Source organism: Ictidomys tridecemlineatus, chromosome 2 (genome assembly GCF_052094955.1).
Source record: "Ictidomys tridecemlineatus isolate mIctTri1 chromosome 2, mIctTri1.hap1, whole genome shotgun sequence".
NCBI classification, from domain to species: Eukaryota; Metazoa; Chordata; class Mammalia; order Rodentia; family Sciuridae; genus Ictidomys; species Ictidomys tridecemlineatus.
In genome coordinates, this window is record NC_135478.1 from 196,029,165 (window position 1) to 196,053,296 (window position 24,132).

A 24,132-nucleotide genomic window follows, 5' to 3' on the forward strand; every position below is an offset into this window, starting at 1 on the left:
AAGGGGAAAAAAATCAAAATAGGGGCTGGAGTAGCTCAGTGATAGAGTGCTCACCTCGCATGTGCAGGACACTGAGTTCAAGCCTCAGCGTCACATAAAAATGAGTAAAATAAAGGTATTGTGTCCAACTACAACTGAAATTTTTAAAAAACCTAAGTAATTTTATAAATCAGCAGCCTTTCTCGATTCCCTCAATGTCTGTGCTCCAATTTTTATCTGCATTTTAAGGTCATGTTTCATGTTCAAACAATCTGCTATTGGACTGACTCTCTCATAACAAATGTAAATATCTGCCTCAGAGATAACTTTTGATATATAGAGTTTCTAATACATTTTCATATGACTGGCAAATCAGTATTCGTAGGAAAAAGAACATTATAGAATTGAAAAAAGAGAAAAAGACATTCCTGGAGTCTTATTCCTTTCTCAATGCTTCAGTTAACTGGTAGATATATTCATCCGTTTATTGAGTACCCACAATGTTAGCAAAAGCCTTTCATTCGGTTAAAAAATAATAATCTCCTTCTTTTTCAACTCCATTCTATCTTGAGATTAAGTAGGTTAAAACCCTTATTGATACTCTACAGCATTCTGGGAAGTATCTTCATCTGTAAAATGGGACAATAACGTTACCCTCAATATTTGGTTGCTCTAAGGATTAAATGTAAACTATACAACATATTCCTGGCACACAGGGAGCAGCACCTCATATTAGCTGTGGATTTCGAATTTGTTTGCATCATTTTCCCAATACCTATGTATTATTCCATCCTCCTAAATTGTTTCCATCAGTGACTGTTCAATAAACTTATTAAAAAATACATAATATAACCCGGATGGTCATTGGGATTTCATTTCAGCACAGATGTTAAGAAACACCTGTTCCAAAACTTTTTTTTCCTTAGATCTGTAAAGTATTTCAGAAAAAATTATTTGGTTCTTTCCATATGACAAAGGATAAGAGAAGAAGTCCATAAGTGTAAGTAATAAGTATAAAATAAATAGGATATATAGATTATTTTAAAATATGTATACATACACAGTAATTTTTGAACACGACCTTTTCCCTTTAAGCCCAAACTTGGTTTCCAGGTTCAGGCCTCTAACTTTCTTGACACCGAAGTCATGAAATCTCCTGTCCCCTAAAACCACCGAAATCTAATGTAGAAGCAAGTCCCACGCACTACACACCACACGGGGAGAATCCTAGGGCGTTCGTCCGCTTAGCTCCCACCTGTAGCCAGGTCATTGTGACGCAAATGCTATGGACACGTGGAACACCTGCGGGAGAGCAGAGGCGGTGACACCCAGGACAGCAGATCCGAGCAGGGGGGATACCCCAGGAGATGGGGGGTCAAGGAAAGACCCCAGGGAGTAAAAAGAGGGAGATTTACTCCCCTAACCCCCGACCCACCCCAAACAAGGTGAGACCATCGCGCCCTTCATACACCAGGTCCCGGGGTCTTGCGGTCCCCAAAAGGGGAGGAGTGGAGGGGCCGTGGCGGCGGGCGGAGAAGGGAGGGCGCCGGCTCCCCCCGGCCGCTGCGCTGCGCTGCGGCGCGCACACGGGCTCCGCCGGCTGCTATTCCGGCTGGCGGTCGCCGCTGCAGGAAGGGCCGGTTCCTGCGCTCCCCCGCCCCTTCCCTCGCCTTCTGCTGACGCTGACGTCGGATGTGGGATCTAGAGGGACACTCCGATCGCGGCCCGGAGGCTCCTGGGGGCCAGGGCTCCGAGGTACCTGCCCTCCGGGGCCGAGGCGGGGGCGCGCCGGGCGGGCTGCATGCTGCAGCGGGAAACGCCCGGCACCCGGGGTGATCGGGGGCGCCAGCCGGGGTTGCCTCCTCTGGCCTCTGCGGGCGGCGGGTGACAGGCGGGTCACTCCTGCGGCCCCTGATCTCCTTGCGGGAACCGCATGAGCTCCTTCCCCTCCCCCGCCTGCTCCCGCTGGCCTGGGAAGGTGTGGAGGATGCGCGCACCCTGAGAGCGTGCGTCAGCCCCCGGAGAGCCGGAGCGCTCCGGCCCCATCTCGCACTGGCCCGGCTCTAGGAGCACCTGCACCCGCACCCGCCTCAGTCCACCTCACCCTCCCGTGCCGAGCCTAGCCATCCGAGAGACTTCGGCCCAAGGATCCCAAGGTCCTTTCTGGGCAGGGACTTGCTTCCAGGGCTGACTTGTTGACAAGTTCACCTGCCTTGGTGCCTGATGTTTGCTTTATCTCTTCGCCCTATTGCCAGTCTTTGGCAGGGGTAGCAGATGGGTACCTTTTTATAACCACTAGTGCCAGGAGGCCTGAGCCTGGTTCCTAGCGGGCGAGGTGCTTGCCAGTCTTGTACCAGTCAGGGGCAAGCGTCCCTGATCAGGCCAAGTTCCTGCAAACGCTAGCGCGCCGGTTTCCTTTGGGTGCTGCTGACTCCGCCTTTCCTGCCCCGCGGCAATTACAGCTCCTGCTTCCTCTAGAAAGGAACACATCCTGTTATGTCTGCCTTTCCCTAAAGCAGCTCTTCATAAACCTTTCCCACTGTCTACTTGGAGTGCCCCAAAGCCCCTCAACTTCTCTTTGGGGGTCTTTAAAGTACGGTGTCCATAGGCTGGCGAAAGGTATTAACTGTGGTTGGGGAAAATTAAGGTTTAGAAAGAGAATCATGTTCTGTGCTTTTAGATAGCATTTTAAAAATCAGCACCAAAGAAAGCGTTTTGTCCATGGACCTGAGTGGCAGCCTTAGTAACTGAGATCTGGTAACTGTATAAAATTATCAGGCCCTGGAAAAATACATCACCAACTGGTTTGACAATGATGCAGAATGGAGGAAGAAAGTCATATGGCATTAATTGGCCATTTAGGCCCTATAAATTATGACTCATTGCAAACATGTCCACGTATGTACACTTAAGCAAAGCCTCTCCAGAAAAAAAAAAAAAATCTCACATTGTTTTCTGTGGCCCTTTGGTTTAGATCTGAAATCTGAACTGTTTGTAGAGGTGAGGAGTGAAGTTGCAAATGCTTATTAGTTTGAAATGAATGCCCCAAGACTCAAATTTCTTACCTTCTGTTTAACACACATCTCTCTCTCTCTCTCTCTCTCTCTCTCTCTCTCTCTCTCTCTCTCTCTCTCTCACACACACACACACACACACACACACACACATGCACACTCATTCTAAAATTGCTTTTTAATAAGTTTTCAAACCAAGGATTTTAGTCTTTATTTTTGAAACATGCTTTGTAGAGAATACAATAGGACAAAATCCTTAATAGTTCAAATATCACTGTTTGCTTTTAGACAAATACTTTTTTTTAAATTGCAGGAGATGTTGCTTTGTAATTGTATCTTTTTGTACTACATAGGCAAACAGTTGTTTTGTTATTAATGGTGGATCTTTAGGAAACAGCAGTTAAACTCCAGAATGCTAATTGTAGTAGAGGAGAGACCAGAGGTTAAAAGATTCACCCTAGCTCTTCTGCCCGAAGATTGTTGAATGCTAAATACACTGGTTGGTAATTGCCTGAGTGGTTTATTTGATAGATATTTTCTGTCTTTTCCATACACTTGAGTACTGACTGTGTTCTCTGAGCATCTTTATTGCTGTGCCTCTCTCTCCACAACAACCTTATGGGAAATAGCAGAAAATTTTGTTACTCTAAAAACACCCTCCAACATTGCTGCATTTTCAAGATATTTGACTAAATAGAAAATCTTTCAAATGTAAGCAGTTTTATCAGAAGTAGACAGGTGTATCAACTGTGATAGGAGGTAGTGCAAACCTGGGTTTGGTGTGAACTCTAGGATTACAGAAATCTTTTATATAAGAGGGGGTGGGGAAGTTGATAAACAAGAATCAGGAAGAATTTTTCCTTTATCATGGTTGAACTTGGAAGCTAGAAGCCTGAGAGTATGTAATAGCACTTATTATAACCTTATTGGTCACTATTATCCTTTTAATTCCATCTGCAATACTAGATGTAGAGGACCTGTGGTCAAGGATGGTATTGAAATGTTTTGGTAACATTACTAATTAATGAGCCTTATCCCTACCTCACCTCCATACAGAATCTGCCTTAGCTGAGCCTTAAACCCAACAACTGATAGAGGAGAAACATTTTCCCTCCATATTTTCTAGACTCTCAAGCAATTATGTTTTTATATTTTAGTCTTATCTAGCACCATGAAGTAGTACAGAGAACATACAGTCTTTGTGTGCCAAGTGGAGCAGGATTGGAACCTCAGTTACAGCATCTAATTAGCCATGTGGGTTTCAGCAAGTTACTTACACTCTCCAAATCACTATATTCTTATCTATAGAACAAGAATATACACCTTTTGGAATTATGGTGACTATTAGGCATTATATGTGTGTATATATGTGTATATACACACATATACAATATATGCTATATATATATAAAATACTGTATATGTATATAACATGTATATATATGTATATATATAAAACACTTTGCATAGTAAAAGACTCAAATAATAGCAATGAATTATTCTTTCATAGCAAAACACATGTGCTATCTGTATCTGAAAGGGATGCTACTACTTTAACTGTGATAGAGAATGTTACAATTTGGTTTTGAGTAGTCCAGGTGGTTTTGTAACAATACTGAGAGCCTGGGCTTTATATAAAATACTCTCTGAAGTTGATGGATGCAATCTATGGCCCAAGAACAAAGCAAAACGTATTTGTTCCTGTGGGGATAGATCTTCCAAGCCCCTGCTCCTCATATGGTTTGTGGATCAGCAGCAAGCTTTCTCTGGGAGCATATTAAAAATGCAGAATCTTGGTCTGTTCAACCCTTCCCTTCAGACCCACTGAATTCAAATCTGCATTTTAATAAGATTCCCATGTGAAAATGTTGCCATTTTCACAAGATATTTCTCAAGTTTAGTGTTCAAAGAGTCACTTGAGGACTTAATGTGGATTCTTAGCCTGGCTTTCCCATCTACCCTTAACACCTCAAGTAGTTCTGTTGCTCAAGATCTTCTCTCTGTTATTTGAGAAATACTGCACCAAACTATCCAGCACAGTGCTCCAAATTGTGCATCTTTTCTCCTCTTTGACAAGCATTTTGACAGACATGATTTGGTACACAATTCCCTTCGAGTTAAGTAGGTATTACAGTTTTACCTATATGATAAGAAAATTAAGATTATAGGCATGAATTGCCTTGGACAATGCATGTTGTAAGAGTGCCGTGGAACCCCCTGTAAATCCTAGTTGACCGTGATTTCACTATTTCACAATCCAGATTAACTTGGGTTTTGTTGTTTTTGTTGTTGTTTATTTTGGGTCTGTAAGTAATTTTCACAAATGCCAATGAATCTCTGGAGGTAAGGGATGACTGTACATGATGGAGCACTTTGTGCATGCTTTTAATACAAAGCCTTCTTTCCATATGACTGTAGCCAAATTACTTAAGATAACTGATTTTGAGCTTCATTATAAAAAGGGAATGGTGTCAACATGGCAATGTTGTGAAGATAAGAAGTGGTATGGGTGAACATATACCTCAGTGTCTGAGAAGTGTCCATTCTCTGATTATTGTTAACTACTGTCCCTTTGTAAACCTGGTGAGAAACAATGAGTTCACAAAAAAGCTGAGAAAAGGATGTCCTACATTGCATTGCACATGATGAGAATAGTGTCTCTCTCCCCCCCACCCCCAGTTAAGGCAGGTGACATCATTCATGAGGCCTTTGACCAAATCAGAGAAATGGGTCATTTGCTCAGTGTTCAATAAATATTTGTTGTATACATACCATGTACCATGCACTGTGCTAAATGCTGGGAATCTCTACACCAGACCCATATCCTACCATGATCTGGAGGAAACTGCATCCTGGTAAAGGAGAAAGCAGAGCCAGATGACAATTACCATTCAGCAAAAGCAGTGAGGGAATCAAGAGAGGCACAGGGAGTGATGAAGCCCATGGCACAGGTACTCCATCCAGGCAGAAGAAAGGGAAGAGGAAACCTGAGAGGGGGTCATGAAGGAGGTTACCCTTGAATCTTGGGGGACCAATAGGAATTCAGCAGGTGGATAGGACTGAGGATAGTGGGAGAGTCTAAACAGAAAATCCATGTACAAAAGGCACAGAGGTAAGGGAGAGAATGCTGGCAGATAGTCCTTTTTCTGGACCCTGATATGCATGTTTGTCCTCTATTTGCTGAATGGCCCTGAATAAGTTTGATCATCTGTGAGCTGAGAGGATTAAATGCATTAATCAGTGTAAACACAGAACAGATTTCAATTATGTGCTGGATAGTTATGGAGGTGGAGGTATCAGTAGAAAATAGAGGACTGATATTAAAAGGGCATTAGAATTAGAGATCATTGCAGGGGTCAAGTTTAGAACAAATTTAGCAGAAAATACATGAAATTAAACAAGGATGATTGAAAAAGACAATTGAATATAATACAGTACTGTGGAGTGGAAAATACAAAGTCTATGTGTTCAGAGATAGATAACTGAATAAATATATTAAGATGTTTAATTGCAACTCTTGAGAGCCCAAAGTAGAACAGTCCTCTACTTCTAGGTGGTAAGAGTATTGTACCAGGAGCAACTCTAGAGTGTTTTAACTACTTTTCAAGAACAGCATATCAAAATCCATTCCATTTTTATCATCACTACCATCATTACCATCACTTACTCCCAATTCTGTGTTCACAGACCAGGACATGGGCATCAATGTCTGAAATTATAGTACCTAGAGGAAGTCCAGCTTTCTGCTTGATGTTTCCAGGGTAGGGCACCCTTAATCAGAGAGCAAGGTCCTTTGATAAATGGCGCGCCCCCATTTCTTTATGTCCATCAGCAGTTGCAGTTTTTTTGTGCACAGTAGCACCATGGTTGCAGCAGACTTGAGTCCGTGATTGGGTGAGATTGTTTTATAGAAACAGCTCTTTTGCCACAGTCTGGCTGGGCACAAAATAACCGAGCCACCACAAAAGCCGTGTAGATTCCAACAGCAACTCTTTATTCCCGAACTCTCACCGGCACTCTACACCCACGTTCTGGGAAAATACACTCCCTCCACCGGGCTCTGCGTACCAATACTCTCAGAACCCCTGGAGAACTCAACTCAATGGGAACTCTAAAGGAGCGGGTGCCTGAGGCAGCAGGATACGCCCTAATCCTGGAGCCCCCTATTCCCATCAGGATCCACCCTAAACCTGGAGCCCTCCTAATCCCAGCAGGATCCACCCTAAACCCAGAGCCACCCTAATCCCTGAGCAGAGTCACCTTTCAAACCAAAATGCCATGCGTCCTACTTGGCTATGGCTCTCAGCACCCTTTAACCCAATTCCTTTCATCCAGGAGTAGAATAGAGTAGTTAAAAACAGGAGCACAGGGATTGAAAGCAGACTTGAGTTTAGTAGTTCTTGACTTTGGGCAGATTGCTTCGTCTTTCTAAGCTTTTTTTTTTTTTTTTTGTCATTTGCAAAGTGGGCTGCTATCCCCTCAATAGTGTTGTGGAAATGAAATAATTGTGTTAAATGCTTTACTCATGTAAAGCCTCAGTAAATGGTAGCCCAAACACATAGACCCTTATGCAGCATGTGTTTACTAAATTCCTATTATGATTCAGGTGTTGTGCTTGCTGTTAAAGAGGCGAAGGATGAACTTTAGGGTCCCTGCTCTCAAAGGATCTCTGATGTCCAACAGGATGTGGATGTAATAAGCCCATTGCAGGAGGGTCACAGAAGGGAAGTGGTACCCCCAGCATGTTGTAGTTAATCCTCCAGGGGAAGACCCCTGGAAGAGAGGGGACAGAGGGCCCATACTGGGTTGAGAAGGCTCTACTGAGGAGGTGATATTTACGGAGAGTCTTGAAGAAAGTTGTAAATTGGTCCACTTGACAGAAAAGGGGAGGGCTTTCCAAGTGGAAAAAAATTCTCTCAAAGCCATGAAATAGAAGAGTTTATTCAGGGAAGCTCTAGCTGTCTGCAATGACTGGAAGGAACAGATCCTTGTGAGGTAGAGTAAAACGGGAAGAAAAGAACCAGAATATGAGATAGCTTTGGGTTTTTGCCAAGAAGTTCAGAATTTCTCTAGTGGCAAGAGAAAGCAATTAAAGCATTTGGAGTTGGAAAGCAGTGTGATTAGATTTGCATTTCACAGTAATATTGCAGACTTAGTATAAAATATTAGAGTGGGCAGATACGGGGATAGTATTGCCTTGAAGGTCTAGTCTAAGGCCTCCCTGTGAAAACAAAAAGAAGAGGCACTTCATTGCTTTTAGGAGGAAGGATGCAGAGGACTGGCTACAAGAGATGAGAGAGACATCAAATTATCTACTTAGGCATTCAGTGGATTTAGTGGTAGCAGTTAACATAGGGGTTATGAGAAGAGTGACTTCAAGGTGGAGATGGGAAGAGAGTAGTTTAGTTTTAGATGTACCAAATCTGAAGTGCCTGTGGAATATCCAGGTGAAGATTATAGTCAAGAGATGGAGAGGCGGATGTGGTCCTCTGGAGAGGTGTTTAATTTTGGAAGATATTGGCACATAGCTGGTAGTTGAAGTGTGGAAGGGTACAAAAGCACCAAGAAAGAGCAAGTAAAGGGTCTTAAAAGGAAGCCAAGACTGAGACCTTATGGATCACTGATATATGCAACATAGATGCAGAGGAAGACAAACTAACAATGAAAATCAAATTTTAGAGAGTGTTTCTTGAGAAATCAAGAAAAGGGAGATTTTGAGAATGGAAGAAAGCATAGTCAAAGGTCAAGTGAGATGAGGATTGAGTTTGACCTATAGTGAAAGACAGTCTCCTGTATGGTGGAGAAAGGAACTAGTCTTTGAAGAATGCTGACTGTGAAGAAAAGGAGGAAGGTGGTAACCAGAGAGGAAAAGAGGTCAACAAATGTGTGTGAGGACAGAAATCTGGGGAGACGGATGGACTTGAAACAGGATTAATAGATGGCCCACCTTGGGGAAGGGTAGCAGAATGGGCCTTGTTCTTCCCAGAGAGAAGAAAGGGAAAGTCAGTGGCCCTGGTGCTGGATAGTTCCAAAGATGTGAGCAGTGGTGACCCAGGATCAGAAGCTTTGAAAGAAGGTGCCCAGCACAGTGCTCAGGCGATGGATTCCAGAATGTGTAAAAGTTCCTTCGTCCATCTGAAGAACGTTATTCCACCTGCTGCTCCCTAAGGGCCAGGAGTTAAGGGTCTTCTCATCAGTACCGTCTGCTCTGTGCTGTTCTCCACAACACTGACATCATTTTGAAGAATGTCCACTTTCTGCTTCTTGCTTCTTGCTTTTCTCTTTGCTATCTTGATCTGGAGCTTGGTGCCTTCATGCAACTTCTTGCTTATTCTACCTAGGCCTGCCCTACCTGGCATATACCCAGTGATTCCTGTCTTTCCTGATCCCCATCAAAACAATCTTTTGCCTTATAAGCACTGGGCTTTACTGTTTAATCTGATAAACTAATTCTGTGAGAAAGTAGAGAGAATCTGGAAAAAGGAGCCTTTATTAGTTCTTAAATAACACCAACTAGATGGCCCAACAGAGGCAAGGGTAACTCTGATGGCTGGGGGTATATGGAGAGTTTCTCATTTCTATCTGCTTCTCTTTGCTGCTGACTTGTCTTCCTGCTGTCCTGCCTGGAAATTCTCCTTCATTCCTTGCTAGGAAGCCAGCCCAAATTCAAACATGTTTTTCTTGCCATGACTTAACCAAAGAAAGTGCTAGAATTCAAGCCATTTCCAGAGAAAGGAGCCACGGTGGCTCATTTGTTTACAGGACTGACTCACGGCATTGACATTTTGTAAACCACACACTGGTGTCTGTTTATGTCAGTAATTTAAGACTAATGAAATGAGGTCTGTTCAGTGCTTTTGGAAATCTCCTTGAATCTCGATCCTTAGTCTCCTGATCCATGAAAAGAGGAGGTTGATCTCTAAATTTTCTCCTAGGTCTCAGCTAGGAAGTACTTGTAAAAAATAGCTTGACCATCTCTTTAAGGGGCTTTAAATTATGAATTTAGCCTTAAAGAAAGAACAGTGTCTCCCTAATTACCCTCTGATTGCTGACATTATGCAGTTTTTTTTGCATGCAATTTTACAAAATCATGGCCCCTACATTCATATTCTTCCTCCTCACTACATGATTAGTAGCTATTCTATTTATATATGAAGTATCTGTATTTCATCTACAAATATATGTGTATACTTTATATTTGTAGCTTCTGATGGTCTTATAGTAATACATACACTACAATTATTATCCACATGAATCTGATATGAAGAAAAAAAAAAACAAGACATTTTTCTCATAGATTTCTACCTTTCTGGAATAACTTATTTTGAAAATATTAAGTGTAACTATTTTGCATACACACACACATATATATATTCATATATATGAATATATATAAATATATACACACACATATATGTATAATTTTATGTTTTTAGTGACATCTCTGGCAGAATAATTATCAGATATTTGGCAGAAAACTGAGTAAAGATACTTGTATCTAGTACAGAATATTTGTGACCCAAGTTGTAGAATTAATTAATTGCTTATTTGCCTAATGCCACACACCAAGGCTCAAGGCTGTCCAACAAAAATATAATGGCATATATATATATATATATATATACACACACACACACAAAATTCTGGTTGTAGTAAAATATTTTTAGTTCAAGTACAAAAACAAGACAGGTGAAATTAACTTGATAATATATTGCATTTAGCTCACTATATCCAAAATATTATTTCAACATATAATAGAAAAGGAACTATAAAATACATACATATATAGTGTATAATATATATAATGTTTATATACATGTATTCTATAATATACATTTATATTTTATACTTACACATAAATGTAGTTACAAAATTTAAATATAAATATATCAATGAGATACAAATAATTTATATAAGTACAAATAAATGTAAAATATAGATTTATTAATGAGATCTTTTGTTTTGTTTTGGTTGCTGTCTTTGGAATCTACTGAGTTTAACATATTGAGCACATCTAAATTCAGAATAGCCGTATTTCAAGTGCTCACTAGCCACATGTGACTAGCAGCTGCTATATTGGATAGCATAGTCTTACAGGGTAAAATTCATTTCTCTCACATTATACTTACGTTAAAAAATTTCATACTTGGTGTCATTTTTTTAAAGTAACATAAGAACCTTCCAAGTTTCATAATTGGATCCCAATCAAAATGTAATTTAAGGATAACATTTAGTTCTATCATTTTAATAATGTTCTATGCTGACAGTTGAAGGGGATAATATTTCCTCCCGGAAGTTGATTGAGACCTTGTCTGACTAGGGTGTTCCTTCATTCTTCACCTTTTGAGGTTAAGCTTTTATAGAAAAGTCCACAGTAAATGCAGATTAAGATCTGTATACTAAATTTGAATTGGCATTTGAAAAGTACATGAACCAACCTGAATAAAGTCAAAGGTAAATACATTTTATACAGTAAATTTCAGGTTTCTTCCTTTTTAACAAGTACTCTTTTCTTTAGCAAAGGCAACGTATTTGTTCTTTGTTTCTACTCTACTAATCCATTTTATATGATTAGCTCTTGTAGATTTCCTTCAGATTTACTGTGCAAATGCCAGCCTCTTTGTTATTGCTGCTACAATTTTTGTTGGAACACATACTCACAGGATCATCCTTTGAAAGCAAGGCTTTACACAGGAGAGAGGTATAAGAATTAGACCACACCCTCCTTGAACATTTTGAGTTTGTGGTTTATTGTTTTTAATTTGTTTACTAAGGATATGGTATTTTAAAATAATACTAATGTTGAAGATGATAGCATTTTAAATAGCTTGCCCCCTTTATCTTCTGTTATATTTGATATTTTCCTTTGAGAACCATCTTTTGGAATAGATGAAAGGCTGAGGAGGTTATTAATTGGCTCATTGGTGTTTCATTTTCAGCATTTCTCCTTGTGAACTTGATCTTGAACCTGATCTTGGACAAGTTATCTTCATTTTTAGAACCCAATTTCCTCATCTTTTTTGTTCTTGTTATTTTTTTTTTTTCTGGTGTCACAGGCACTTAACCACTGAGCCATATCTTTTTTTTTTTATTTTGAGACATGGTCTTGCTAAGTTGCTTAGGGCATGTGCACCACCACATCAAGCTCCAATTATCATTTTTTAAAGAGAAAATGTGTTTTTTTATCTGTAAGCTTTTGCTTAGATGTAAATGTTTCTGAAAGCAGTTAAATAGTTTTGGTTACTGAGGACATCCTAGATGTCAACTAGTTTGGTCTGATATTTTAAAGATGAAAAAAGAGAAGCCAAATGGGTGAAGGGACTCAGAGGAGACACACATTTGTGGCATGGTCATAGATGTATCAGTTTTTACTAAAGAACGTATTGGGAGACATTAAAAATATTTACAAGCACAGTGGCACATGCCTGTAATCCCAGCACTCAGGAGGCTGAGGCAAGATGATCACAAGTTCAAAGCTAGCCTCAGCAAAAATGAGACATTAAGCAACTCAGTGAGACTCTTATCTCTAAAAATGCAAAACAGGGCTGGGGATGTGGCTCAGTGGTTGAGTGCCCCTGAGTTCAATCCCCAGTACAAATTATAAATATATTTACTTTAGGAATAGATTTTAATAGTTTTAGGGAATCATTAAGCTTCATTACTGCTTTTATATAACACCCGAGTTCCTTGGAAATGTAAATAAAATGATCTTTTGAAAATATAAGACCCCAGTAAGTGCAAATTTTAGCAGTGACTTGCATCTGTAGGGCTTAAATAAAAACTCATCCATCTTTTAGCTTCCTCGAATAAGGTCACGATTCTGTTTTCCTCTTGTAAGATTTGCTGACTCAGAAAATTAAGGCATGATCCTGCTTCACATTTGCTCATGAATTTATGAAATGTCAAAAAACATTTGCAAGAGACACAAAACCCAGAAATAGCATCCATTGGCATGCTCAAGTAATCAGAACCTTATCAAAATGTGAAGGAAATTCTGTGTGCTATCTGATAGGAAAAAAAAATCCCTAAAAACTAATCAAAATCAAATTACTTCAAAGTTTAGCTTTTTTAAAAAAATGGAAGGCTAATTGAACTTCCTACCTTCCCTGAGGATCTCTTTTCAATCACATGAGGACACCAACTGATGAATCAAGATTTTAAATCAATAGTAAATGCAGTTAATTATGGCCTGGAGAAATTGTTCCCGTTTTTTTCACTGTTTCTACTGAAGCCATTGCAATATTTATATTCAAAACACACTTAGATCACCTCATAAGAAATTACAGAAGACCTTCTTGACAGAAGAGAAAGTGACCAGGATCTAAAAATAATAATAATAACAATAATAATAATAACAACATATTCCACCAAAAGAAACCTGTAGACATTCTGTTGGTTTTTACCTTGTCACGTAGGACCTCTGGTAGATCTTTATTTCTTCTATTCATGAGGCTACATAGGAGCCAGCCTTGAAGCCCTGGCTTTGCACTCCCAGGCTGGCTGGCCCTTGCAGGATCGCAGGTTCCCTACTTCAGGAGGAAGGGGCTTCGTTCCGTTGTTTCTCACCTCACTTTAGGCTCTGAATTATGACTTCCCGTCCTCCTGAAGTGCCTCTGTGACTGGTGCCTGGGTTTGCCCTCATGCTTATGCTTGGTTACAGGCACCACCTGCAGCTCTACTGTGGAAGAATTTGTTCCTTTCTTTCTCTCTGCTTACTCTACACACACACTCCCACCCTTTGCCTGACCGGCAACCACCAATTCTTAGAGAGAGTTCAGAGCCTGCTTAGGAAGCCAGCTCTGCCCCCAATCCCAATGTCCCTGGAACCCCAGGCACCTTCCTCTATTGTGGCACTCATACTTAGCCACAGGCAACCTGGGGATTCTCTTTTCCAGCTATATGCAAATAGCATATAGCTGGGTGATGTGCAATTTCACTGAGGTTTAATTTTAAAGAATTGTTTTGCATTTCATCAAATATAAGGAGGTCTTACCATCCTATTTTCCTTTAAGAAAGAAAAATGACTGCCAAATACTTGACAAGGACATGGTCCTAAACTACCTTCAGTTTCAGGAATGTTGCAATGTGAAGAGATTTGCATCTTAAATTCAATGTCATGTGGCATTGAGACACCGGTATTTGGGAAGGAGTGATTTCAGTGTGGGTTGGTTCGAATGTACAACTTTGTACCTACATCACTGTAAGACTGTTCTTTTCTTCTGGAAAGTACATGTCTTGTGGGGGAAAAAATAGTTTACTTCCCAAATAAAACTAAATCCCCGTATGTACATCAGAACTGGAGAGCTACAAAGTTGCATCCATTTTTATCCAGAAAAAAAAGAGGAACTTTGAATAAATTAGAAAGGAAAATTACAAATTTAGCATTTGTTCAGGTATGTAATTCAACAGATTCTACCACATGCTCAGTACAGATGCAGGAAAGGGGGATTCTGGATTTAGGGTTAACTAGTAGTTCAACTAATGGAAAAACTACTCACTGAATGGAAGAGAAACTTCTACTACTAAAGTTGAAAAGGCAATTAATTTTAGACAAGAAACCTTGCAAAAGAAATACACCATGCTTAGAAAATGTGATTCAAGAGGAAGCCAGTTGTCTATGCAAATATTTTTGTGGATTGAGAGTACCAATATGGTGGTAATGATGACTGACCTTACCTTTTCTCTGAGTAAGGTTTGGTTTAAGAATTTTAGATTCTTCACACAATTCCAGTGTAATCAGAGGTACCATCAGCTAACTCCATTGTCTTGAAGAAGCTCATAGGAAAGGGTTTGAGGCCACACCAGTGCTCATTGCAGCTGAAGCCAACCTATATGAAATGAAGGTGCCTTCTTATATTTCCAAGGAGTGAGTCTAGTATCAGGTTCAAGGCAGCCAAACTTCTCTAGTTGGACTTCCTTTGGCATTCTGTACTTAAGGGTGATAAGGAAGACCTTTAGCTTATATTCAAGCTGTTCGTTTGTCCAAAATGGTTTCTAAGTGACACCTGGAAGTAAAGACAAGTGATACAGTTATTGCTGTCTTTTGTTCATCGACATAGGAGACTAAAATTGAGGACTCAGCACAAAAAGTATATAGAAAGAGGGAAAACGGGGCATCGTTATTTACATAACCCCCATACAAAACCTGAATACAGTATCCCTCTTCTCTGTTCTCAGTTATCTCTCAGGGCAAGATCTCTCAGCTGGATGGTGTGGCTGAGAAGAGCTGTGGCTTTAAAGCCTGGCCTTGGATCATGAGGTGAACACATTGCAACCCCATTGAGATGCAGCCTGCAAAGTCTCATGGGATTGGGTTGGTCATTTTAGTGTCACATAAGTAGAAGGTTCCAACCCTGAGCGGAAAGACATCCTCCCCCTTTACTGCTGTCACAGACTCACAGCCGGCCTCTCACCAATGTGTTCCCACCCTCCCAGGGTTATATCAAAATAAGATATTTCACTTCCCATTGATTTATTAACTTTTTGACCTCGACTTCTACAGGTCTTTCATGTTATTGGTGCAACCACTTTGTCTTCCTTGAGGAGATGATTAAGAGTGAAACAGACATTCACAGGGCACAGTACTGCTGACGGGGTCAGTACTGTTGCTTCAGGCTTTTTCTTTTATGTATTTCTTTTGGTCCTGGGGATTGGACCAGGTGCCCTTTAACCACTGAGCTATATCCAAGCCCTTTTTATTTTTTGCATTGGACACAGGGTCTCACTAAGTTGCTTAGGACCTGGCTAAGTTGCTGAGGCTGGCCTTGAATTTGCACTCCTCCTGCCTAAGCCTCCTGAGTTACTGGGTTCGGCCTTTCATCATGGTGCTCATGGTCCCTAAGCAATGATCCTTGCTCTCCTTTGTTTGTCTGCCAAGGTGAGACAGCTGCTGCAGTTTCAGGCATTCTTCTCTGTGCCCTCAGGAAGCTTGAGACAGGACACCATTCATTTGGGGCTCGTTTTGTGAGTGCCTTGTGGATGAACAGGAAGATTCCTTTGTAGAATTGTAAATTGAAGTATTAATCATAGACTTTACTCCATTTTATAGGGAAATGATATTTAAACAGCAAAATTTATTAAATGTTGAGATTCATAAAGGTCTTATTATAGTTTGCTTCCAAATGTTCAAGGTCTCCTTATTCTGGAAATTATGCTTATGCATCTGTCTTTACTACTAACCTTTCACTAAATACTCTAGTCACTAAATTATATTTTGGACACAAGGTATCTCCTCAAAGCTCATGTGAGAGACAATGCAAGAATGTTGAGAGGTGTAATAAGTAGATTATGAGAACTGTAACCTAATTGGTGAATTAACTCACTGGACTGGATTAACTGGGTGGTAACTGTAGCCAGGTAGGGTATGACTGGAGGAAGGAGGTCACTGGGGGTGTGACTTTGGGGTTTATATTTTGTCCCTGATGAATGGAGCTCTCTGCTTCCTGGTTTTCAAACTAAGCAACTTTCCTGTACCACTCCCTTCCACTATAATGTTCTTCTCCCTCACCTCTGGCTTAGAGCTACGGAGTCAGCTGACCATGGACTGAAGCTCAGAAACAGTGAGCCAAAATAAATTCTTTCCTCCTCTAAGTTGTTCTTGTTGGGTCTTTTGATCTCAGTGACGAAAACCTGACTAAAAACACTAGCCCTATGTAGCTACTGAATATGTAACATGTCAAGTCTGAATTGAGATTCACTCTGAATGAATATATTTCAGATTTGGTACAAATATACAAATGCAAACATATTATTAGTATTTTAATAATGATTATATGTTGAGATGTTTTAAATATACTGAATTAAATAAAATATTAAAATTTATTTCACTATTTCTTATTCATTTTTTAATACAGCTAAGAGATCATTTAAAATTACATATTCAGTTGATAGTGTTTTTTCTGTCGAACACAGCTATCTACATTACAAGTTCCTTGAGTCCAGAGACAGTGTCTACTCTAGATTTATTAGATGCTCAGTAAATGTTTGATAAACCAAAGTGTTGGACAGAAATCAGTGTTTTAGGATTATAATTATTTTTGAATTTTTTTTAGATGTTGATGGACCTTTGTTTTATTGATTTTTTTTGTTTGTTTTATGTGGTGCTAAGAATTGAACCCAGTGCCTCACACATGCTAGGCAAGTGCTCTACCACTGAGCCACAACCTCAGCCTCAATGATGATTTTTAAGGTAGTGATTTTGACAGTGTTGGGTTTGAAAAGTGATAGAGAAAGATGGGATGGATTGGGTCTCGTTATCTTAAGAATGTCTCTAATGTGGAGTTGGGACAGGTATAAAAAGAGATGTGAACACTGGCTTCTCCTGAGACCTTCACATGTGCTCTGGAGAGCTTACCTGACTTGGCCATCCACACTCCTTACTCTAGAGGCATTTAATACAGCAGTTTGTTGAAGAAACAAGGGACATATCCTGTGTGTCATTTAACTAAGGCTCTTAGGCTTTAATGTGCTTAAAAAATCACTTGTAATTTTTGTCAAAAACATGGATTCCCAGACCCATTCCTAGAGACTGTATGTCAGCAGGGAAGGGAAGGGGATCATAAATCTGCATGGTAATACTCCAGAAGGTTCCAATGGTTTGTAAATAGTATGTCAGCAAAAACTGCCACAAGCCATGATGATCTGGGAATAGCCTGGAAATCTACCTAGAGTAAGCAGTTTTCTCAGTAATTTTTGTCATTAACATAAAAAATTTCAATTGTTAGATATTTTAATAATCATAAAGTTGATTCCTTTGAAGCAATTAACAGAGACAAAATCAAAGGCAACCTGCAGAATGGGAGTAAATATTTGCAAACTATGTATTAAATAAGGAGTTAAAATCTGGAATACAGAGAGAACTTCTTTACCTCAGTAACAGAAAAACATAATCCAATTTTTAAATGGGCAAAGGATTTCAAAAGGTATTGCTCCAAAGAAAATGAACAAAATGGCAACAAATATGAAAATATACTCAATATTGCTAACCATCAGGGAAATCAAAACCATAATAGGCTGTCACCTGACTGAAACCACTAAAACATGAAAATGAAGATAAGCATTGACAAGACGAAGGGATACAGCATCATCCTGTGCTGTTGGTGGGATTGTAAAATTGTGCAGCCACTATGGAAAACTGTATGAAAGTCCCTCAAAAAGTTGAAAATAGAACTACCATATGATCTTCCGATCCCACTTCTGGTTATATATCCAAAAGAAAGATATATTAAAGAGTTATATAACATCCATCACCATTGCACCATTATTTATAATAGCTAAATGGGGGAGCATCCCAGATGACCACTGACAGCATGTGTTGCATGCAATGAATAATCATCCAGCTTTATCAAAGGAGGAAATCCAGTCACATGCTACGATGTGGATAAACTTGAAGAAGGTTATGAAAAGTGAAAGAAACCAATCATAAAGCCACAAATACTGCATGATTCCATTTATATGTAGTATCCAAAGTAGTCAACTCATAGATTCAGAAAGTAAAAAGGGAGCTGCCAGGGACTGGAAAAAAGATACAGAAGAGTTGCTATTAGGTGGGTATAATGTTTTAGTTATGCAAGATGAGTAAGTTCTAGAGATCCACTGTACGGCAGTGTTCATATATTGGACAATACTGAACAGGGTGCAGTGGCACACATCTTTAAGGGAGGCTGAGGCAGGAGGATCCCAAGTTTGGGGCCAGCCTTTGCAACTTAATGAGAGGCTGTCTCCAAAATTTAGAAATTAAAAAGGAGCTGGGGATGTAGTGCCATTGGGTTCAATCTCCAGTACCCAAAACAAACAAACAAAAAATATCCTGTATACTTAAGAATTAAGAGAAAAAAAGTGTTTTTGATCACAATAAAAACATTAATCAAAAAACATTAACTATCCTTATAGTTCATGGTAAAATGAAACTTAGGCAGAACCATGGCAATTTCATTTGTTTTGAACAACTTCTTTTTGTGAGAAATTTTGTTGAAAATCTTGAGCTAAAGGAAATGCGTACTTGCAAGCAAGCTGTGTGCGTTGTGAGAGAAATGGAAGTTTGTGGTCCCTCCATGGCCACACTGAGGGCAAAGCTATAAAGCACACTCATGCTGAATGTCATCCCCAGAGCCACTTGTCCAAATATCTGAGTGTCCTGCATGAGGAACAGAGGTCAATTATGGGATGCAATCATTACAGAGACATTTAAACATTCTTTCTCCTCTTCCCTCCTCCTCCCCTTCCTGAAATCTGGAATTTCAACACCTTAAGTTACTTCCCTAAACCACTTTTTTAAAGCCTAGGAAATTTCTAATCATTTTAGGGGTATGATTTTGAGGACCCTGTCTGAGACAGAAGGATTGGGTTGATTTTGTGGAGCATCTGAAGTAGTCACATGCTGAGCACTCACTGTGGCAGCCTGAGGCCACTCCTTTGGGGCAGTGAGCTCTCTATTTTTTCCAGTATCTACATAGGCAGGTGTTGCTCACGTAGCTGGGGCTGCTTGGCTCTGCCCCTGGGCTGGCTAGCTTCCCAGCTTCGAGCAAATAGAGTAAGGACAAAGGCTAGAAGTGGCTCCCATATTAAATAATGAAATGAAAATTCATTGCTGGGCTGCTAAATATCACATTGCTTCCTCCTTTAGACTCTCATTGGTATCTTTTGGTTTGGGGGTTTAAAATTTTTTTTTATTTGTTTTGTTTTTGCAATGTGCTTGTTCATTTCTTTAAAACATTGAATATGAAATATTTCAAATCTGGATGCAATAAATTCACCATTGAACCTAACATGTTGAAACTTAAATCATATCCCTTGCAGACAACCGCTGTCTGGAATTTATTGTTCTTCAGTGCTAAGAAATTCTTTACATGGAAGCATTACATGTTACCACATTAATAGGTACAATTTTATGTTTTTATATGTCAGTTAAAATAAATTTAATTTAAAAGCTAATTAAAACCATGGTGGTTTTATTACACAGCTCATTGTACATAATATTAGTATTATGTCAACAATAGGTAGTATTATATTGCCTGTTCATTTCTTAAGCTCCATTTGGGATATTTTTTCCAGTGTAATTTAGCTGAGCTATTCTCCACACTGATATGCAGCATTACTATGGAATAGTGTTTGGCCCTAAAATACAACCAGAAATGGATTGGGTTGACAATTTTTATGTGTCACATTAATATTTAATTGTAACATAATGTGTAACTGTTAAACACGTTTGTTTTATTTCAGGTTTAATATAACGTATCCTCTCATGCTTTTTCCCTGCCCCTTCTTCCCGCATCAACAACAGTAGAAAAAGAAGAAGAAGAAAACATGTCAGGACACAAATGGTAAGTAGTGTGTTGTCTTAACTAAATTGGGATAGGCTAATAAGGTAGAAATCACATAGTTCTTGCTCAGCAAATGTCTATTGAATGGGACAATTGAGACACATTAGCAGTAAATAACCTTTCCAGGTTGATGCATTTTTATTACTTTCTTATTTATACCTTCCACCTTTGGAAGGCATAAGGAATGTTATATAGGGTATCTATGAAATAAAGTTTGGTTCTGCTGTCATACACTATTCAGACTTACTAACTGCAACCTTCATGAACATTCGGAAGCCAGTCGTGGTTGAAGTGTATGATGCTGAATAGAACAGATGTGGTAACCAAGCTAGCTCTCCCATTTATGTAGAAATAACACATTATATGGAAATAGCATATTAAACCCCTGGGAAGTTCTAGAGCCCTTTATGCAGTGCTTCTAAACCTTTTGAACTTGTGACTCAACAAGCAAGCAGATTTTTGTCAAGTTGTACCTTCTTTAATTTGATTCATGAGAATGAATTCCATTTTATTTTTCAAATATACAATTAATTAAAACAAGAAATACACTTTTTAATCCCTCCTTTCGCATTAGAGAAGAAATTAGGCCCAAGTCCTTGGTAAGAACTTTTGCATATCCTAAAATGTAATTATTTTTTAAAAGTAATTAAGAATCCCCATTTGACAGTCATCTAAGAATTGTCAGACTTCTTATTCTCTGTCTTACCTTGCCTCCTGATCATGGGCTGGTTCCATCTTGTGACTCTCTTAGTGGCTGCCATATGCTGGCAGGAGTCTTGGGCAAATAGTTACTCACCTAAGGCAGATGGGAAAGCCCCAAGAAGTAGGCCCTCCCAATCTCTCCTGCTTACTATACTTTAGAGCTTGCTGCTAAAATACAAGGGCTAAGGAGTACATCTAAATGACTGAACTGTGGAAGAAAACATCTGGATTTTAATCCTGGGTGATTTTGAGCAAGATTCTTAAACTTTTGAAATCTGAGATTCTTCTTTTTTATGAGTGGTAGAGGCTGGTGGGTATTCATTAGATCTCTTTCCCCTCCTTTTTTGTTCCAAAATAAAATTTTTAAATTAATTCTTTATTTATATATGACAGCAGAATGCATCACTAATTCTTATTATACATATAGAGCACAATTTTTCATATCTCTGGTTGTACACAAAGTATATTCATGCCAATTCATATCTTTATACATGCTGAAATAAAATTTTTGTGTTGTTGTTGTTAATATGATGGCTGGAGAGAGAAAAAGAGAGAGAGAGAGAATGAAATTAAATCCATTTTATGCCCTATTCTTGAGACTCCCATTCCCCTGGAATAACCTTAGTCTTTGGGGTCAATCCTTCCAATATTTTAATGTGCATGTTATATAGACAGATTGTCTTTTACCTAAATGTTATGCATATTTTTATCTTATTTTCTCCTTTGTGAACTCATAATAAAATGTTTAAATACTACAGAAGGGTATAAGACCCACCATGAAAGTCTGCCATAAACCTACTTCTCTTACCAGCAATCACTGTTGTTAAGGAAATCATCTGAAATGCTGACTTCTTAAGACATGTGAATTAAAAGTTATAGATTTGATGAAAATGTCAAGGAAGGAGAGTATAAATCACTGTGTTTTGAGATTCTGGTATTTTGATCTAATTCTATGAAGCAGCTCACAGGACATAAGCTGGCATATCTAGAGCTGGGGTCGAAGAAGTTACATATCAGCAGAGGGCAGTTGTCAAGGGCCCTGTGTGGCAGTTAGGAACAGGAACTTTAGACATAGGAGGAACACAGAGCAGGGGGAAGGACGGAGCACCAACAGGAAACTTTGCGCCAGCATTTGGTGTACTCATTGCTTTCATTGAAGGAATCCCATTTCATTCTAAGTTTTGTTTCTAGTTTTTTTCTTTACATTCTTTTTGATTTGCTTTATGACCTTCCTGAACAATGGCTTTCTATCTGTGTTATTTGAAAAATTTATAGTTTATGACATCAGAAATCAGTAACAAATTTTAAATTTTTATTTATTTTATTTTATTTTTTGGTACTGGGGATCCAACCCAGGGCCACATTCATGAAAGGCAGGCACTCTACCCCTGAGCCATATGCCCAGCCCCATTAGTTTACTTTACTGCGGTAAGAACAACTAACATAAGACCTACTTCTTAGAAAAGTTCAAAGTGTACAATACAGTATTGTTAATTATAGGCACAGTATCATACAGCAGATCTGTTGAACTTATTCATCTTTCATAAATGAAAGTTTTATGCATGTTGATTAGCAGTTTATCATTTTTTTTTCCTCAGCCTCAACTACCTTTCTACTTCCTAGTTCTGAGTTTGATTATTTTAGATTCTTTTTTAACAGATGTTAAGGGTGTTATTTTTCAGCCTCTTTCTACTTTGCCATCACTTCATTCCATACAGGGGGATGGAGAAAGTGTGTGATGGTGTCTTCCTTCATCCCTGATTCCCCATGGTCCCTGGAGCCAGTCACCTGGCCTTCTTGGCCTTACTTTCTCCACCTCTAAAAGGAGTGTGTCCACTTATTGATATCTAAATTCTCCTGAAGATGGAGTTTTCTTGATTTCCTACAAATGATTCTAAATTTCCTCACTCTAACTTATGCAATTTTAGAGCAGGTTAGAAATAATTGATTTAATGTTCTTGGTGTAATATCTACATAAGAAAGTATTTACATGTTTATGAATGTTGTAAATGTCAGTGTATATTAGAACACCATATCTAGATAAATTTTTCATGCTATAATATCTTAAATCTTTATGAAAGTATCGAATAAAATAGCTCTTTATATGTTTTCAGCAGTTATTCCTGGGACTTACAGGATCGATATACTCAAGATAAGTCAGTTGTCAATAAGATGCAACAGAAGTACTGGGAAACGAAGCAGGCCTTCATTAAAGCCACGGGGAAGAAGGAAGATGAACATGTTGTCGCCTCTGATGCAGACCTGGATGCCAAGCTAGAGGTGAGCTCTTTACAGCTCACAGCCCCAGCAAAGTGTCTTGAGAGCATCACTTCACCCGGGCAGGCCTAGGTGTGCTTTATATTTGAAAATCTGGAAGATCTAGAATCAAATAATTATACCCAGTACATTTTGTTAAAATCAACACATTCTCCTGTAGCCACCAGCATGCCTTAATTTGTTTTTCAAGCTCTTAGTTGGAATGCATGGCATGTGGTAAATTCCCAATAAATGTTTACTGTCAAAATTATTACAAAGAGTTGCTGCTATTGATAGCTGAGGAGTCAGAATTGGGGAGGGTTCAGAAAACTAAGGTTCCTGTAGATGTTTACATTTAAAAATAATAATAAAATTAAGAGGACATGGGTAAAATAATCTGGAAAGTAGAGCCTAATAAGATGGTATTAAACCCTGGAAAATTCTAGAATGAATTAACTAAGCAGATACTTTGACTATTTAGTAATATAGCAAACTGAATTCCTACCTGGTTGATCAAGAGTATTAATGTAACTAGTAGAAGGCCCACTAACTGTCTTGCTGGACATTTATGCCAATGGTTTAGATTACAACTTTGAAACCATAACATTTCTGTGGGTGACAGGGCATCAAAAGGAGTAATACAATACATGGTCTGATAAGGATTCAACAGATTCTCTATATTTAATGTGCAAAATAAAGTTAATGAATCTAACATTATTTAATGGAACTAAAAAAAAAAAAAAAAAAGAGCTCCAAATTTCCCAGAAGGGTGGCTGGGGTGGTAGAAACCATGGTTATTCCAAAACAGAGAGGGTTAAAGGGAGACTTAGTTGTCAATTACATAGGAAAGTCTGTTATGT

The 24,132-nt window shown here is 39.0% G+C and overlaps 1 protein-coding gene across 20 annotated transcripts in view; it reads left to right on the top strand.

Annotated features, from left to right (window-relative positions):
* Nucleotides 1-1,253: 1,253 nt before the first annotated feature.
* The window catches only part of Ica1 (islet cell autoantigen 1), a 145,519-nt gene continuing 122,640 nt past the window's right edge, over nucleotides 1,254-24,132 (top strand). For 3 of the 20 annotated variants that reach the window (XM_078040346.1, XM_078040348.1, XM_078040363.1), the window contains exons 1-4: nucleotides 1,552-1,734; nucleotides 19,791-19,871; nucleotides 20,275-20,314; nucleotides 23,131-23,296. In XM_078040346.1, the coding sequence (XP_077896472.1) occupies nucleotides 19,841-19,871; nucleotides 20,275-20,314; nucleotides 23,131-23,296 (237 nt within the window). In that variant the 5' untranslated portion in view covers nucleotides 1,552-1,734; nucleotides 19,791-19,840. Of the gene's footprint in view, nucleotides 1,425-1,550; nucleotides 1,735-16,511; nucleotides 16,553-19,790; nucleotides 19,872-20,213; nucleotides 20,315-23,130; nucleotides 23,297-24,132 lie in introns of those variants that run through there. The other 17 variants (XM_078040351.1, XM_078040362.1, XM_013361354.4 and 14 more) reach the window with 15 other exon arrangements.